The following is an 18,890-nucleotide window of genomic DNA, read 5'->3' as shown; positions in this document are numbered from 1 at the left end:
CTAGTTATTTTCTCATAGTTTCTTTGGTTTCAATATATTTTATAGTCAAGCGCTCCAGAAACTGGCGCATACCTGTAATGGCATGCTCCTTTATTGTTATAGCATGTGTGCTCAGCTATTAGTGATATGATTGCATATCCTAGAATAAACAGCAGTGCTCCAGTACAGCTTTATTTTCAATAAAGATTTTGGACTCCAGTGGCCGCACTGGCATTAGGTACCATGAGCTGATTTAGTGCCTGGGCTCTGCCTTCCCAGGCTCCTTGGACCATGTAAACCACAGAACCGTGAGTTCTGCCAAGGAATCACCATGTGATCCTGGCCAAGGTACCTCTGGCCAGCTGCGAGGGATATTTACGATCTGCAGCAGCAGGCAAAATCAACTTCCCTAAGACACTATCTACAAAACGAAAAAAAAAAATATTTAGGACACTTTAAAGTACTTGGAAAACATAAGCGATAAACAGAATTATTCTTATAGTTCAGAAGACAGACCTAAAAATGCTCTGACCTTTCTCTCTGGCTTTAGATATCTTTTATTTGCATTTTAACCCCATTTGACTGTGCACACAGGTTAGCTACAGATTCCCTGAAGTTCTCTCACGCAGCTTGCCGCTATGCCAGCGCTTCTTGTGTATTCTAAATCAGAGAAGATACAGCCAAAAGCCTGAGCCCTGACTTGCTCTGTTCAAGAAATCAGATGTTCGTATCAAAGAAAACACATGGAAAAAAACAAATGAGTCCTTATGGCCTAGATCACAGCTTTGTGTTATTTTGATCCCAGTTTCTGTGTGCCTCCTACAATCAGTTTCAAGTCAACCTCCTTTTAATACTGCAAGAGAAAATGCCAAATACACACGTAACCTCTGATCTTTAGATGCTGAGCAAGAGCTCTATAATCCTGAGGTTTTATGAAATCACTTAATCTTAGTATTTACTACATCTCAAAAGAAGTGTTTGAAGAACAGCAGAAAGGAGAAAGTGGAGAACGTGGTATCTTTTTATTGTGATACGGAACGCTTCAAAACTATTTTGGCTGGCTCATGCTATCTCTAACTCCAGCGCAAACATGCCTTGTTTAAAATAATGCCGACAATAGCTTTCCAATTACTACTTCCCAAAAAGCAGCACTTTAATGGAGGGGGATGACTTTGTTTAGCCTTCTCCTTGGCTAGTTCAAAGCATAGTTATCTGAACAAGCAGACCAAATCCTGCTGTGCACAGCACGTTCACGCTTTCCACCAAGTAGTGCTGCGTGGTACAGAGTGCACAGACACGGATACGTGGATCTGTAAGTGCAGGGTATGCATAGGATTAAATTCCAAAACATTTTTAATGAAGAAAAATAGGAAAAATGAGTAAGAAAAAATATCAGTGTTGAACTTTGCATAAATGCAGGTCACAAAGAGCTTTTATTATTAAACTTTTAAACTATAAATGTAATCAATTTTGTTATTCACTTGCAATATGGATTTTAGTGTATCAGGTGCATGTATGGTATGTTTAGAAATAGGTTTTGTGGAAATTAGCAGCTAGAGAGCAGCTTTTCAAGTTCTGTCTTCACTGTTTTTACTAACAATAATTCACCGTTAACAATATGCTAATATGCTAACAATATTCACAAAATAATACTTGTGTATTATTTTCAAACGTTGTTGCCTGAGATTGAGGGTTTCCTTCTATTTGAAGCCTCTGTGCTAATATGGGCAATTCAGCTAGACAATACGTACTTGTGCTCTAGGTCTATATGCAGGTTATGTCTATATAGCCTTGTACACACAATTTGAAAAGGCAGTTTTGAAAACGTGTCATCAAAAGCTCAGATAATTATTTTATTTCTACAGGGCTAATCAGCTCTCTTAAAATGACTTGTGCCCTTTTAGAAATATTTGGTGCTTGAAATTAAATTTCAGGTAACCACAACTAGTGAGAAAATCCTCCTGAGCCTGCAAGTACAAAGGGACAGGGGGAGAATGAGGGGCAAGGGGGTGCTGGGGCAGGGGAGAGGAAGCATGAGAGACCTGCTCAGCCAGAGAAGGCTGCATGCAAACGCCTTGTGTTGTCCATGCTGCTGCCAAACAAGGGCAGGAATGGGGAGAGGTTGTTTTGTTTGCTTTAAATAAACAACCTGCAGGTTTATGCATGAAAGCAGAGTAGGAATAAAATAAGTAACTCCCTCGAACGTCTATATGTCTTTTTGCCTTCAGTGCATCTAGAGATGTTTTTTTTTTCTTTCATTTTAGATTTAATGGATCAACAAACACACACAAAACAAACCAAAACAACCAACCAAAAAACCCCACCTGCATCAAAAAAGAAAAAAGCCAACAAAAAAATGAACATGGGGCAGAAAATGCTGAAGTTCTGGGACGTGTCTTCCACAGCAGACACGGTGCTTTGACTTACCAGACTCCCGTGTACGACCCCTCACTACTTCACTCCATGGTCCTGCCCCGATGGCATTGAAAGCCTGGATCTGCAGTTCATACTCTGTCCACTCCTCCAGATCTTCAACGGTGTACTCTCTTTCCAACCGGTCATTAATAACCTTCATCAGGGTGGAAGACGGCAGATCCAAACGCCAGAATTTTATCCTGTACCCCACTGACTCTGGATTGCCATTATACTGTGTGTCGGGGAGGGGCTGGCAAACGACAAAGAAAAGCACAACATTCCTACGTGAAACACATTGCCAGGCTTTCCAAACTATATACCAAGGCTATCTGAACTCGTCTAAGGCCGTATGAAGGCAAAAAAGATCAAGAGGTTGATCTTCTGTCTTATTTATGTTTCATAATCTCTAAATTTCTGTGTTGCTTGAAATTTTCTTTTCATTTTTATCTTTAGTTTTGAACCAAATAGATATGCTTACAGAACTATGCCATTTGCTGTGGGTGTATCAACAGAGATGATATGAATACAATATATTTCAGAGCTTTGTGATTAATTATGGATAGGAATGATAAATTGCTGAAGCATGTGACAAATTCATTTATCGTACACTTTTTTACTGTTTTTACTGACGCTCTGCCTACTCATTTATCAGCAGAGATTTATTCTAGTATTTCAACTCCCCAAGCAATTTCAGAGATTAGAATATGAAATAATTAGCCTACTTCATGAAGTTTAGAGTTTTTTCCCCATAAAACTAACTACATGACGCCACGGATGGGTGAGATTCAGTTCTGAATCACTGGCAAAGCTTGATCCACATGAGCATTTCACAGCTTAGAAGACTGTATTCCACAGGCAAGCAGGGCTAGAAATGTGACCCTTATTCTGTAGGAAGGAATTCCCTGCTCCCAGGGAGACACAGGTCTTGAAAAAAAGATTAAATCATTTCAAATACTGATGTCATTAAGCATAACCATAAGGTGTATCAGGTCATTTTTTAGCTGTGGCTCTTGCTCCTCCTGAACCCTGCACACTTTGACTCATGAAAACCAGTTTTCCAGGTAGCACAGCAAGGAAGCACAATCTTAAGAATGTTTTAAAGTCTCTTAAAACAACCTTGAGGCAATTTTGATGGGAGATATATAGGTCTGGATTTAGTACCAAAGGTTTAATGATGTGGGCATGTTATTCATGTGGTAAAGCCAGGAGTGAGTTATGTGGGTCCTATCAAACGAACTGCAGTGGCTTTGCTTTTCAATGAGTAGTGAGGTGACACCTTCAAGTTGGATGTTTGGTCTTTCAAGGTTCTGAATTAAGTGCAGTGTCCCATTGAGGAAATGGAATTATACCTTTCTGAAGGGAGAAAAACCCTTCTGGTTTCTAGCCTGATTTTGACCTCCAGACATAATGATTTTATGCACAGAAAAGCCAACATTTGGGCAAAAGAAAAGCTGTGCTTCATCAACTTCACACCACAGTAACCCCAGTGGAAAATTCTGCCTAACAGGAGAGAAGAAAAACCATCCTGGAGCAGGTTAATTGCCAAGTAAATCCCAGTGAGGCAACTCTGCAGGCAACTGAGACAGTCAACAGGGCACAACAATGTCAGCAATCACTGCATCTTCACAATTAATCATTTCTTTCTACGTTTTATCACATAACTCCACATCCTTTCACAAATATAATGTTCCTGCAGGAGTGTAATGTGCAAACTTTGCTGCCCTTGAATCACAGCTGTTCAGTACCTGCAGGATGATTGCCAATGGCCAGCGCGCACCTTCTGGGAATGGTTTTGTACAAAGCAAACAACTGAGCCCTAGGAAACTGCAAACTGGCTTGAGTATTATATTCTTGTCCCACGTGTTGACCCAGACTGTGGTACTAGAGAGTCTCAAAAGCCAAGGTTTTACACACAGGCGTATATTCCTCTGATGAAGCAGCAGATATAGTGGCAGTAAGCAATTTAGGTGATTAATAAGGCACTTAAGTAAGTCTCAGATTTCCACCTATTCTGAAAAAGGAAATAATTTTGCTGTTACTCCTTATGCTGAACGCAAGGACAAGGCACTCTGGAGCACTGGCCTGACCCCCTGGGCCAGTAGCTGCACCCCAAGCACTGGTACCCAGCTGCCCTGCACCCCCAGCCCTGCTCGGAGCTCACCACCCATCGCAGCCACAGGCTGGTCTCGCTGGCCGTGCGCACGGTGACGCTCCCAGGGGCAACATCTGGTGGCGCCTGCAGCGTCTGGATGACTCGGGAGGGCTGGCTGAGCGGGCTGGGACCCACCACGTTCACCTGCTGCATCCGGAACCTGGAGCAAAGGAAAGATGCAGTGCATGCTCTACCAGCTCAGCGAATAGCACCTCTCTTTCCAGAATAGGAAAAAGATGGAAAAATACAAATTAGGTCTTTCTAAATGTTCTACAAAGGTCGTTGCATGCAGGTCCCCTTGGTATTCACTGCTGAATGCTTTATGGTAACTGCTTTCAGATCCTCTCAGGTATTAAAAAAATGAAAATGAGATTAGCTTAGGGTCTATTAGAAACTGAGGTATTTGTGTGAGAAATTTATGTTAATTATAGCAGGTCTGATGAGCTTATGCTAGCAGTAAGTGATTTTCTCTTCCAACGCTTGTACAATACATTCAGAAAGGTATTAAAATATCAAACTTTGGATATTCTCATTCCTTGTCAATATAAAAAATATACTAGTGATAACATTTCCCCTCAATTACTGGTTGAAAGAAGCTGATTTATCCCCGTGCTGCATTTTCAGCCTTCCTGCACAAGAAAGATTAAGTTATTTAATATGGCTATACGTCTTTAAAAAATACCCTGTCTGCTTGAAACCATCTCTTCTACAAAAGAAATCCCTATTGGGTCACAAAAGATTTAGAGAAATCTTTTTTCCAGGAAGCACAAAATAATTAAGACGTGCTGTACATTTCAGATACTCTCACCCGTCACAAGCAATTAGCGGTATCCAGCACTGGCACATAAATACATGACCTGTTCATACTAAACAATTTTTGGACCTAATGACTGAGCTTGGGAAAAGGGTGAGCTAGCCAATATAGTTGCATTTGTTTATCTGCTCTGATCTCCCTAGAAAATGCATTAAAGGAAACACATTAAACAAATGCTGTCCTTGATTTCACTCTCAGACAGTGGCACAAAATATAGAGAAGAAGCTGGCCGATAAATATGCAGTCTGATAATTAGCTCTGGCAATGTATTTCCTCGGTGGGCAATGACTAAAGCTGACCAGAAGACAACAAAACCATTCGACAACAACTTTCTAAGTTTCAAAAAAATAATATACAATTGCTTAATACTGAAATAAAACCAAAAAAGCTCGTGTCTGTGCATGCATGAGAGAAAAAGACCAGGCAAAATTCAAGGGGCTGCTTAGGATGGAAAAATCAGAGGAGAGCTGGAAGTGTAAAGATTCCTGTATAACTGGGATCACTCCAGAATTCAATGGATGCAAGAGAGATGCGGGATGTAAAATAAACCAAAAAGTTTAACAACGGAAAAAAAACCAACCACCCCAAATTCCTCATAGTCTTCCTCAGGATTTTTTATCCCAAAGACATTTCTCCATACCCCTGCTCGGTGTGCAAGTCTTTCCTATTTTGCATGGACGTTGAACACTGAACTCTGGTTTGACCTGCACTTTACTATTCACCTCTGCTTGTTCAGCTTGAAGGATCCGCCTTTATGAGGGCAGCAAAATCTTCTCTAGCTGAAGATAATTTTCCTAAACTTCTGCCCAAGCTCAAAATTTTCAAAGAGCCTTTAGTAAAATGTTTAGCTCTAGAGGATAAGGTGTAAAACACTTCAGAGGAGAGTTTGTGAGAAATTCACTATGTTCCTAGGCTTCTGACTAAAGGAAGAAAATTAGTGTACCAGCACTGAGTTAGCTGTAAATTATACAAGCTTTACTCTGTTGCTCCTGCTACTGGCTCACAGCAGCACATGGGCTGGCTAATACGCCCTTTAGCCAGCGCAGAATGGAGAAGGTTCTGGTAAGCTGATTTAACACTTGCCGCTATATCTCGTTGCAACCAGGCTTTACATTAGCAAGCTACTGCATGAAAGTATTTTTCATTAGGATTGAGTACCTCAAATTCTCAAATCTTGTCTATACTAAAGCAACGCATCACTTGAATTGATTCAAAAAAATCAATCTCGTTTAACTGGGGTGCACCCATCACGTAGATTCACTTCAATCAGTTCAAGCATTGCATATATCTATTAAGCTTAACTTTGTAAATTCTTATAAACAAAGGTTTCATCTCACTGATGTTACCAAATTAAGCTAAGTCAATAAAACAATGCTTAAACTGATGTAAATATGTAATTACACGTTTGCAACAGTTTAACTACAATTGATTTGTCACTGACTGATGTTACACTGGTGCACCCTTTAGATGAGGGAAGTCAGAGGATATCAGTTTCCCGTAACAGCATTTCACTGTGCACTTGGGTTTCCTTTTTCACCTTACAAATCGTATTGTATGTAAATCACAATTTAAAATATAAGACAAGCAATTTTAAGTATAAACGATGAAAACAGAAAACCTTTTCCCTTTTGTTCAGATTATAAGCCACAGCCAGCTGTTTCTGATTAGGAAAGCTGTTGCATGCTGCTATTTACTAATTTTTTTCCATGCTGCAGCTAATTACCTGCTGTTCTTACCTGTAATGAGTGTAAGGAGTAAGGTTTGGTACTTCCAGCATCTGAGCATCAGGTTCATTCTCCACCTCATGAAGATTCACCCACTCTTCTTCATCACCCAGGACACCAACCTGTTCATGGGAAAGGTAAGAAGGAATACAATACAGACTATATATATATATATATATATATGTATCTATCTCAAATAATTTTATACATATAACCTCTTTCACAATGTATGTCACCATAGCAGTGGAAAGACAAATGCTTCTAAACATATATTATCCACTTAATATTAATTTTTATATGACAAGGCACTAGTTATTTGTAAAGCAACAACACAGCCAAGTTAGCCAAGTTTCCTTGTACCTGTTGGGACTTCATCAGGATCCTCTGATAAGATCTCTTCCAGAAAAACACCATGAGAGCGCTAATACCCTGTTCAATCTCGCTGCCACAATACAAAAGTATCAAGAAGTAATATAAGAAAATGAAAAATAGCCTTGATAATAACTCACGGGAGCTGATGCATACTAAGTAAGTCTCAATGGAGGCAAAATGCCACAGAAATGAAGACAGAGAAACAAGAACAAAGTCAAAGAACAAAAACGTTTTAACCTCATCTGCTGGTCTGCACTTTAGACCAGACTTTTCCATGTGCAATCCTTTGTCTTAATTAATTACAACATGTTACTCAACGCCATCCCTCAGCTACAGCAGTCTTAGAAGGGACAAAATGGTGATGAGAACAGAGAGCATTACTTTCCATACAGCTTTCTGGAGATAAAATGAAGATGAATCAGGGCCTAAAAGGAAGCCAACAGGGCATGACAGCCAGGCCAGTATGTGACCCGGGCCCCGCAGACGCCGTGCCAGCAGCCCGGGTGGTGTGTGTAAGCATGGCAGGCATGCGGAGAAGGAGACAGAAAAGGGGTGGCGTGTGGCTGGGCTTCACAAGCGTTGAGACACAGGAGATCTTGAACACGACTCCATGATGTGATTCCCGAACACTGTGCACGATTACCCCCATGTTTCAGCCCTAGGACATGTAGTGCAGCTCCCTCAGCCTACCCCAGCGCCCACAACCGCGGGCTGAAGGATACTGGGGGGTACAGGGGCAGCTATGCCCTTTCGTGTCTGTCTACAGACTTCATATCCACAAAGAAGCCTAATCCTTTTTTTAACTTACAGACACTGTCTACTCCTACAGACTGCTGTGGCCACAAATTCCAGAAGCTCACAACACGCTGTGTAAAGAGCTATTTGCTTTAATCTTTTTTAAACAGATCCCTTACAAGTTCCGTGGACAAGTTATGGCCACAGACACTGCCAAAGCGCTCGATAGGCAACCCAGCCCAAAGTATCCAGCACACCCCAAGTGCTTCAAAGAGAAAATTAGGTTTCATTCACTCATTATTTTTTTTTCCCCTTCAGGAGAAGCAGCCTGATTTATTTATAGATGTTTTAGTTCTTTGCTCACCCAGGATTTGATGTGCTGCATATTTATGTTTGTGCATGAAGAAATGACACACGGCAATTTAGGCCAAAGAAATAAGTCCTGCATTGCACTGGTGAAAAGAAGCCTCCGTGAGCTTCCCAGCAGAGAGCTGGCTTTCAGAGGGGCATGGTTGCACAGGTCTTGATGGGCCTTTCAGCCTTTTTGGTTATCAAGGACACTGCCACACATCAAACAACATTTAAAATAGATGTCAGTGAAGATTACGGGCCTTTTAAAATCCCCGGTCCCAACTGAGCTTCATAAATTTTAGCAAAGTCCATGGATGCAAAAGCATAAAGGAAGCAAGTTGAGGCAGGTCTGCGTGGTAAAACAGAGCAGCCCTAAACTGAACCCAGAGAACAGAGAGATGATCAGGAAAATTAAAAAAAAAAACCGAACCCAAACCAAAAAACCTACACAAACAAAGAAAGGAAGAGATGGTTGATTTCAGTCAAGGAAATCGAGAACACTTTTTAAAAGGGTTTTTGATTAATACTGTAGAAAGTCTATAGTAAATGCTTATTTTTGCAAAACTCCTGGCTCTTAACAGCATCACTTCAAAGTGCTGCAGTAATTGTATAGCAAAATCCATGGTGCTTTGGAAGCTGCAAATAATCTCCAGTAGCGAGTTAGTCATCTTTTTGTATTCTAACAACAGTAAGAGCTTTTTAAAATATTTCTTGCATAGGAAAAAAACCCCTCCAAAACCAACCACAGGTTTCATTTGTTCTGCAGCAGCAGGCAGGTCATTAATACACATTAAGGACCACATGGTTCAGACCCAGAGGCCCACAGAGCTGTGAACAATTGACATTGACTCAAGCTTGAGAGGACTGCAACCCCCCCCACCTGTTTTGCAGCTAGGCATTTACCAGCTGGCTGCAAAGGTGGAAATATTAAGGATCTTTTCTGATTGAGAAGAAGCAAAAGCTTCTGTGTGCCCAGGACTATGGCAAGCCCCTTGAAAGCCACCACAGGAGGCAGCTTTCTGGTTATGAATGCTTTCCCTGGTAGGAATGATGGGTGCAGCCTACGAGCAAATAGCAGATGCCAACCAAGCCAGGCATCTTGATGGTTCCCAAGCTCAGGAGCCAGCTGGTAAACAGGCGGCCACTACCTGTACTGGGAGGTGGGGGACCCTGGGAAAAGCAGGAGCCCAGCCAGTCCCAATTCACTGCTTTTAAGATGTTTTTTTGCTGAAAGGTAGTGACAGGGAGGCAGGAAAAAAAAAAAAAAATCAACCACAGGCATAGTTCTGTGATTCAGCAGAAGGTTTTAAGAAAAATGTATCAGGGAACTTGCTTTAGTTAGAATAACACCTTGTAATGTTCTCAGTATCTGGTGCCAGCATTTGAGAAACTAACTCAAATGGTTAGCTCTTCTACTGAAAACAGTAATATATTTTAAGAGTGTGTTTCTTGTGTGAGGAGATTTCCCAATCCAAGAGGATTGAAAGGCGGATGGCTGTAGGGTAGCTTGGTGACCAGCCCGGCAACTTCTGCATGACCTCTGTCTGACTTGCGTGGCCAAGCAATTCTAGGTCAATGTCACCCAAAACAAGTTTCATTTATTTAGCAACAATATCAGAAAGGAGTCTTGGAAGAGAACCTTCAGTGATGGATTTCTATATTTTCAACTTCTGCAAGATCTATAGTAGATTACCAAGTTCCAGGCTCTTGAAGGAAAAGGAAATTATTTTTGTTGAAACACTCTGATGTCAGATCAGAGGAATCGTATCAGTTTCAAGAATCAGAGTACAAAGAGATTCCCACGGGGCAAGAAGAACTATGGGCAGTGGTAAGGATCAAAGAGTCCTTTGAGGGGCAAAGAGAGTCCACTATGAGCTGCTCTGCATAAAATGAAGTTAACGTCGAGGCTTCTCTTTTGCCACTGTGTTTTGGATAACAGCGCGTGCAAACATCAGAAAAGGATCATGTTTGTTGACAGATGCACACACAGTCATGCACACATTGTTTTAGGAGGCAGATAAGAACACCAACTGCTTTTCTGTTACGGTCAGCCGAAAAAAACCTTAAGAAAGGCTCTCTGCATCTCAGCAGTTCTCCACGCAACAGGGCCACCATCCACAGGGGACCTCAGTACTGCCACAATAAACACACCTATGTCCACCAAGACACTTCACGTAACTCTCAATACCATCAGCCATCACAAATCAGCACATATTCATCCCCATCTCTCAGCAGTTCCCAAGGCACTACATTCAATAAAAGGGCACATTCATTTATTACAGCAATGAGACAGTATTAAACAACACTGGAAGTGATGTCGGAACCCTTTACTTCTCTATGCATTTGGTTTCTCCATTTCTAAAAAGGAAAATGTTACATATTTTATAAAGTGACTTAACGTTTCCTGATTGAATGCACTATTATGAGCAAAGTTGCAGGATTTTGACTTAAATGAAACAAAAAATAATTAAAATTTGGAATGAAAAAATAATTTGCTGAGGTATTTTCTATAAGACAGTAATGCTTCCCAAATTTTGAACGGTTATGAAGTACTAACTGCAGGAAAGGAAAACACAATGTTTCTGTACATTATAGAGGTACCCTGTGTTCTGCTATAGTTCAAGATATGTCAGACTTTTCATTACAGAGGTCCATAACTCACACATTTGAAATCACTTTGGGAGAAATTCGGTTCACAGGATGTCAGCATGGGTGCAATTTTTTTTCTTACAAAATCCTTAAATCGATTCAGCCATTTCTGATTTAAAGATTGGCAAAGGCATAAAATTGTCACAGTTTCAGACACTTTATTTACCAGCTCTGAAGTAAAAATGACAACAAGAGAATCACCTCATACAACGGATGAATCCTATCTGGGTCACTGACTTAACCCACGAAACCTGATAAATTCATGGTTAAAAGTTACAGACTTACTTTCCCAACTCACAGCTTTACAAGTGAACGCAGTGGTACTACTTAAAGGGTTTTACTACTTTAAAACTCTCCTACTGCTCACCATGATATTCATACAAAATCTCTTTCAAAATGGCAGAAAGACTTCAAGCCAAACCACTTTCTTTATTAGCCCATACACTCATGGCTCCATGACTCGCGATAGCTCTTCACCAGTGGCCTTAAGCCATTCATTCCACAGGTCTTCTCTTGCCTCAACACCACCACTAAGCACCACAAAACCACATCAAAATTGGCAGAAGGTACCCCAGCTTTTCTAATTAGCCCAGCAGCCGCCAAGGCTCTGTCCTGATGATATCACCTATGTCCTTTGCCTGACAAAACCCCAGGAAAAATCCAGTCTGAGAAAAATATGCTGAAACTGGATTGCAGCAGATAGAGTGCAAACGTGGAACCACGTGAACAACAACAGGAATTCACGATCATTCTTGGTTGCCAATTGCCAGAAAAAATGTTTATAATCTATACTCTAACTGCATCTGAGAGTACAGGACGGTTGGAAGGATTTACTGACATTTTTGGGGATGAGCACGTTACCTGTGAGTGTCAGTGCCACAAGGCAGTTACTGCTGGTCCCTCTGACCAAGTGTCAGCAGAACCTTTATATCACATTAGACCCTCTTCTCTTTAAATTATACTGTATGTAATGCAAAAACAATGTTAGAAATATTTTTTAAATAGCATTGGTACATTTTTGTAGTTATCCATTTGGAAATCCAGTTTCCTCCACTCCTCTGAGTCCAATGTAAAGAAGAAAAACAAAGAGTCTGGTGATTTTTAAGAAATCCCTTCAGAAGTACAGAATGTAGCTTCACTAGAAACACAGAAATAGGATTTTTGATGCTTGATATTTCAGTACCTACCAACACTACAATCTTAAAGACCTGATTCCCCTCTCATGTTCGTTGACATAATTGAGAATTAGTTCCACAGTGGCTCCCATGAACTTAAACCCCAGCACAAAAAGCAGAAGCCAAGGCCAGATGTACAAAATTTCACGTCAACTGGAATTCCCAGCTGTGTTTTGCACCTAAATTGTTCATGAAGTATCAGACTTCAAAAAATGGCACCCAGCCAAAATGGAAGACTTGGAAGATTTTCTAGACCTGCCCTTATGAAGGAAGCTTTCTACCACACAGAGAAACCAAGGTGGCAAACCTGCTGGCGGCAGGCTGTTTGGGTGGGAATAGAGAAGAGCTGAAGTTTGTCTGTAAGGACTCAGACATGGAGAGTAAAGGGGATATTCCCAGTAGAGATGGAAGAGATGATGTAATACACAAGGGATGTCCAATGCAAAGCCACCACCCAGCTGTACAGGGGGGGACGCAGATGAAGTACACGACAGCAGCCAGTAGTTGTTGGTCACGCTTTGCCATGAAGACACCAGCAGCAGAAGTACAGTGCAAAGAGAACAGAGCTGTGTAGGAGATCAGCTTGATTCCTCCCAGGACAGATCGTGCTGTACGAGATCTTGTACTAACTACAACATGTTTTTTTTTTCCCAAGCTATTGGCTGTTTTCTGCTACTCTGCACCTTGTTGCAAACTTTCAGGAAGGCTAATGGTCAAAAAATGTGCAAATGGGTAGAGATGTAGTCCCCATACCTGCTCAGAGAGAATCTTTATTCTCTAATTTAACTGATTAATTGCAAAGTACACTAGAACATACAAATTAAGGGTTTAAATGTGATCCTATCGCTCAGCAACACCACCTGTTTTAAAATCACATTATGCAAGCCCACACCTTAAGTGGTTTTTAATTTAATGATAAGGCATGAAACACTTGACAGTGCTATTAAAGGCTGTACATGGGCCAGTGAATGAAAGATCCTGAAAGAAAAAATCCTCCATACGTTTCTGCTTAGAAAATACCACTGTAGGTTGGGTATAACTGCTGCCCTTCAAGCTAACCTAGTCCTAAGGAACAAAGATGGTTGTCCATGCCAAAATACACATTGCAACAGCAGCCTACATCCCAGCACAGACATCACCGCTTGGAACAGAGTATGTGGAAGGCACAAGTGAATGCTGGGGTGTCACTGGCATCTGTTTTGTGAAGGCTTGTGTGCCTTTGAAAGGTAGGCAGGGAAACCTGTGCAGTCCAGAGGGCAGGTCCAAGGCAACTTAGGTCCAAGTCAGGACAGAAGCATTCCCCCTTTCATCTCTGCTCCCACTGCCATGTCTCCATCCCCTGTCCTTGCAACGGTGCTCTTCTGATCACACGTGGCCTGCACAGAGTCAATCTGTCTGAAACTCATTTGTTCTCGGCTGGACCAAGTCTTGTAGCAGCTCCAGGTATGATCACACCAGAATCAGTGCACGCAGAAGGCAGGAGTAAGGAAGTCTTGGTAAGAGTGATGGGGATGAAAAGAAGGAATGAGAGCAGGACAACAAGAACTGTGGTTTGGATTGACTGAAGGTGCTGCAAAATCCCACTTTAAGAAAGAATTTGAGTAGAGTGTTGGCAGAAAGGGGCTGTGAACATAGGATTACATGCAGCTGTTACCTGGAAACAGGATTTACTTCATCCTTAAGGAGTCACTAATTTCTCTGCATACACAAAAAGATTTTTGTTAATCATGTGAGCAGGATTTTTTTTTTTTTTTTAACTAAACCCACTTTGAACAACTTTTCTTGTTATGCCAAAGCTAAACAGTGAGGTACGGTGCAGAAGGAACTTGCAGGGTAGCTGTGGTGAAAAGAACTGCCCAGACTCCGCAAAGACTTTGGCTGTGCTCCTGCCCCAAATGAAGATGTCTCATTCCTGGATCCAGGTTCTATCAGAACCACTAACCCCTTGACTTTCCTAGCAATGCATGAGATGTTGATGAGGGTCTGTGAACAAGAAAGTTCCTCTCTTCCCTTCCTGCATGCCAAGAACCCTCTAACCACTATTTGTACCCAGGGCTCTTGAAGGATGCAGATGAACATCGTGGTAATTACTATCGCTGTTTTAAAGCATTCACATTTACTTCACTTTGGTGGCGTTCTGCAACTCACAGAATTAACTGATCTCTAGCAATATCAAAATGGTGCTCCACCACAAAAATGCTTCTCAGAATGTGCCAAGCCACCATATTATGGGCGTGGAGTGTTTAATTCCATGATATGCAATAGTGTGTATGTAAATGGTACAAAATGTACCAACTCGTTCACAGCGATCTCATTACCAAGTGAAGTGATTGTATCAACACGTCCAAGTGGTGACGGTGATTTAAGAAGTCCAACATTTGGTCTTAAAAACAGATTATATTATTTATAAAGCTCTGTGGGTGGAAAGGAAGAAGCAAATCTCATCTGTCAGAAGAACAAATGAGGAATATATAACTCTTCCAAGGCATAATGACAGCAGAAAGAGGGATATTGTTTAAATCTGATGAAGAAGAGAATTCATCCTATTCACATCTAGAGGCCTGGATAGAAAAACTCAGCACAATCCATTATAAGAGAAAAACACACTCAGACTCATGAATAATGGTATCTTTACTGTTCAGTGCAATTCTTCCTATACTTCTGACTAAGATAATTCCAGGTTTGCACCTGGTTTGAAAATACACCTAACAGAACCTAAACACAGGTTTCAAATTCTTTTTTAAATAAATGGATGGACTTAAGTTTTGCTGTATGTGTTGCTGATGATGCATTTGGTGTCCTTCTGAACGTAAGCAAAGCTGCTTTACAAAAACCCACATAAATTATTTAAAGGATAAGCATTCTCACCTTTGTATACATATATATATATACATATATATAAAATATCTACATTTTTTTGTTGTTGTTCCTTTGAACAGAAGCTACAGCATTCACATGACCCTTTTCTCACTGGCTCCTGCACAGACATTTCTCAGCTAAGCCTCTCGAGCTCCCTTGCATTCCCAACCTTTCCAGGAACCCCTGCACAGCTACCACCAGGACATTTACTGAAGAGCTTTGATCCAAAAGTAAACAAAAACTGTAATCTAAACAACAACTCACTGTCTAGACCATTTTTAAGCCTTCAGAAACTTCATAAAGAGCTAATCTGTGAGGGACGTACCTGGCCTTCGACTATCCACTTGGAGATGGAGGTTTTGCCATCGTACCCTGGGCGGAACTGAAGCGTGGCAGAGCGAGGGCTGATGTTGGAAATCACCAGGTTGGATGGAGCACCTGGAAGTTCTGAAGAAATAGAAATGGGAGGTGGAAACGCTCTTTGTCTTTGGCCTGGTAACACAGATTGACATTCAGTGTTGCAGCATATAAAATACCTTGCTAACAATTATAATAAGGAAAATAGCTGTTGGTTGTTTTTTTTTTCTTTTTGGCAGAGCATTACATGCAGCGTTACTATTTCTGCTGCTCTGAGAATGCACCACATTTTTATAGATTGAACGAGAAAAGAAAGCGCCCATCTACAGAATTACAGCTACTGTTTTAGAGAAGCTGCTCAACTGACAAAGCATGATGGCTCAGCGGGGAAGGTACTTCCCAGCTCCACATCTGCCAGTCACTTGCCAGGTCACCTAATCCCACAGTACTTCTCTTTCTCCAGAATGAAATGTCAATAATTTGCATTTACTTCTTAGAGTGAATACAAGTTTAATGTATTAACAACAGAAAAAGACTCAAAAGTTTGGGTAGTGTATGGGGAAGATTGTGTGATTCTTGTATTGACCTGTAATAGATGGGGTTTAGAGGGCATTTCTGATGCCTGAATAAAGTAGATAATTTCTTTAAAAAATTCTTGCAAATGAAGAGGGTGACCTTCTATGAGGAAAAATCCGCAGTTCCAATCAGATCTTTGCCTCACATCAGTCAAGCTTACAGCAGCATTTACATTTTTAATATTATCTGTATTATCAACAAAAGCAAGCCCAGGAAAGAGATTAAATATAGATTGTTTAGAATAAATTCCCAATAGTACCTGCATTCATAAGTAATGGAAATTACTGTTATAATCAGTAATCATTCATAATGTTGTACTATGTCCAAATGCAACAGGCAAAAAAAGGGCAGCTTTCTGGCATATATTTCAAGTATGCATGAATGCACAGTATTTCTTGATTCTTAGTTCACATTTGTGGGAGCTACGATCGATAAACTAACCCTGACCAAGGCGGATAATGCTGTTATCTGGCTAACAACAGGGAGCACGGCATTGATCCAGTCTACAACTTGTCACAGTTACCTATGATTAGGGAAAAGAAAGGCAAACATACTTCAAGACATACAGAAAAGTTCAAAAATACCAGAAAACGGAAAAACTGGATTACCCTCAGTGATGTACACCAACTGCTCCACTTTGGAAAATTCTGCTTATGTAAGTTATAAATTAACTGAAACAGTTTGTCTGAGGTATGAATTGGCTTTTTAGTTTGCTTTCTCTAGTGGATGAGGGAGAGCATAGAATTTGAAAACCGGAATGCAACAAGGTTAAATTTACAAGTGCCCAAATGGCAACTCAGACAAGGCAGTACAGGACTCTCTCCTCCCAAATGTTTCTCAGGCCACAACCCTCAGATCATAGAAATAAGGTTTTAGTTTCATTATACTTGTCCTCTCTTAGGTGACATAAGCTATACTACATAAAAATGGAAAAACTTTTCCCTTTCAGCATCACCCAAACTCTGTTTTTCCCCTAAGCAATCCTTTCTGAACTGATTCAGGCTCCATTCTTATGTTACTTTGTAAATGTCAAGAATTTCTGTATTGTATCCACTTTATTACTTTGTCCATTCCTTCTGCCATCCCTACAAGTTTTTTTGTATTTGTATTAAACAGCCTCAACTTTCCGGTAATCTCAAATTGCAAGTGTGCTGATGTTGATGTTTTAATCTGTTCTAAAAATTAAATTTGTATTACGCGGTAAAGAATTCAGATGTTTTATAAATAAAACCATTTTTATTATTACTGAACCAAAGTAATTTGTGATCTTCGGAACACAGATACATGAAGAATCAGCCCATATTAATTTGTTTCAATGCAGTTTCACCAACCTGGGGGTACACCAGAAGAGATGGTGGAGGACGTGACCCAGCCACTGCCTTTTGCAGTCACAGCTGCCACCTCGATGGTGTAGGTGGTGAGAGACGACAGCCCGGTGATCTTGTACTCCAGCGTCGTGTTGGGTAGCGTGCGGGCAAGGCGAGATTCATTCCTGCCATATACCTCCCAGGAGATCTGGTACCCTGAAAAACCATTACACAGAAGTCAGGGGGCCATAGCAGTGATGAAGTCTATTTTTTCTTCTAAAGCACAGTTATACAATAACCCAGAGACTGGTAAATTCCTGCATCCGCACGATTTGCTTGTGGTCAGTGGTGGCATGACTTGTTTCTCATTCTACTCCATTGTGGCCATGTTTTATATGCAGAAAAATAAAGAATACTGAAGTAAACACCAGCTAAAATACCCAAGTATTTTTTGAATTTTGTTATTTCCAATAAGCAATTGCTGTAGGTACCCCACAGGGTATCATCTGCCCATCAAGTTACAGCTTAGGGGACATGGAGTCTCAGCTGATGCGCCCTTTTTTCTATGACGATACGCTGCTTGCTTGGTTAGGAAACCCAGGGATAGTTTCTGTAAGGAATGAACGTTGCAGAAGGGTGGACTTTCATTCTGTGAACTCGATGAAGCAAATAGGAAGAAACCTGGAAAATGTAAAACCTTCTCACCAGCTGGAATATCTAATTAAAAATCTGTGTGTGCTTAGTAAGGCTACTCCCTTTCGAGGCTGAAGTAACCATCAGCAGAAATACTCACCAACCTGACAATAACAATCAGGCAGGAACATTGTGCGAATCTTCTAGGAACCGAAAAACCTCTACTCCCCACTGCTTGTTCCTCATAGAAATCCTTCAGCTGGGTGAATCATTATCCTTTCTTTCAAAACCATAGTGTGGCCAACACATTGTCCAAAACTGCACTCACCCTGACCTCCACGTTACTCCTCTATCACAACCAGGTTTTCATTTTTATTACTTTTATAGCCATTTGCCTTCCAAGAACTTTTGAAACTTTCTACTGTCTGATTTGCTCAATTTTACCTCCGAATCCGCTTGTCCTCCTCCTGCCCAGTCCCACTTTATTCTCATTTGAACCCATTTGAACCTCACTGTGCCAGTCTCCAGAGAGCGAGTCTGAAAAGTTTGCTTGATTGCAGCTTTCTTTGTGACTTGACTTGGGGGGGAGAAGTGGTGGGGGGAATACACATAGCTCTTGAATGCCTCTGAAATGGAAGTGAGTGAAAAGGACTAACAGAAAGGAACCCCACTGAGTGAACCGTGCACAAGGCGAGCTGCTGGCTAGAGAAAATCCCTGCTGGGCTCCTGTTCCCATCATCTAAGATAAGGAATTCAGAGCAGCTGGGGGGCTTGATGTTTCTTCCTCCTTTT

General features: G+C 41.0%; 1 protein-coding gene across 4 annotated transcripts in view; it reads right to left on the bottom strand.

The window, feature by feature from the left end:
- SDK1 (sidekick cell adhesion molecule 1) overlaps window positions 1-18,890 on the bottom strand; it is a 412,484-nt gene that overhangs the window by 81,331 nt on the left and 312,263 nt on the right. For all 4 annotated transcript variants that reach the window (XM_055805382.1, XM_055805383.1, XM_005228982.4 and 1 more), the window contains 5 exons: window positions 17,490-17,681; window positions 15,551-15,672; window positions 7,097-7,206; window positions 4,556-4,706; window positions 2,407-2,644 (listed from right to left, as the gene is read on the bottom strand). In XM_055805382.1, the coding sequence (XP_055661357.1) occupies window positions 2,407-2,644; window positions 4,556-4,706; window positions 7,097-7,206; window positions 15,551-15,672; window positions 17,490-17,681 (813 nt within the window). The remainder of the gene's footprint in view (window positions 1-2,406; window positions 2,645-4,555; window positions 4,707-7,096; window positions 7,207-15,550; window positions 15,673-17,489; window positions 17,682-18,890) is intronic.

Source organism: Falco peregrinus, chromosome 5, assembly GCF_023634155.1.
Source record: "Falco peregrinus isolate bFalPer1 chromosome 5, bFalPer1.pri, whole genome shotgun sequence".
Classification (NCBI taxonomy): domain Eukaryota; kingdom Metazoa; phylum Chordata; class Aves; order Falconiformes; family Falconidae; genus Falco; species Falco peregrinus.
The sequence above is the reverse complement of the archived record's forward strand: the minus strand, read 5'-3'. Positions and strand labels throughout refer to the sequence as shown.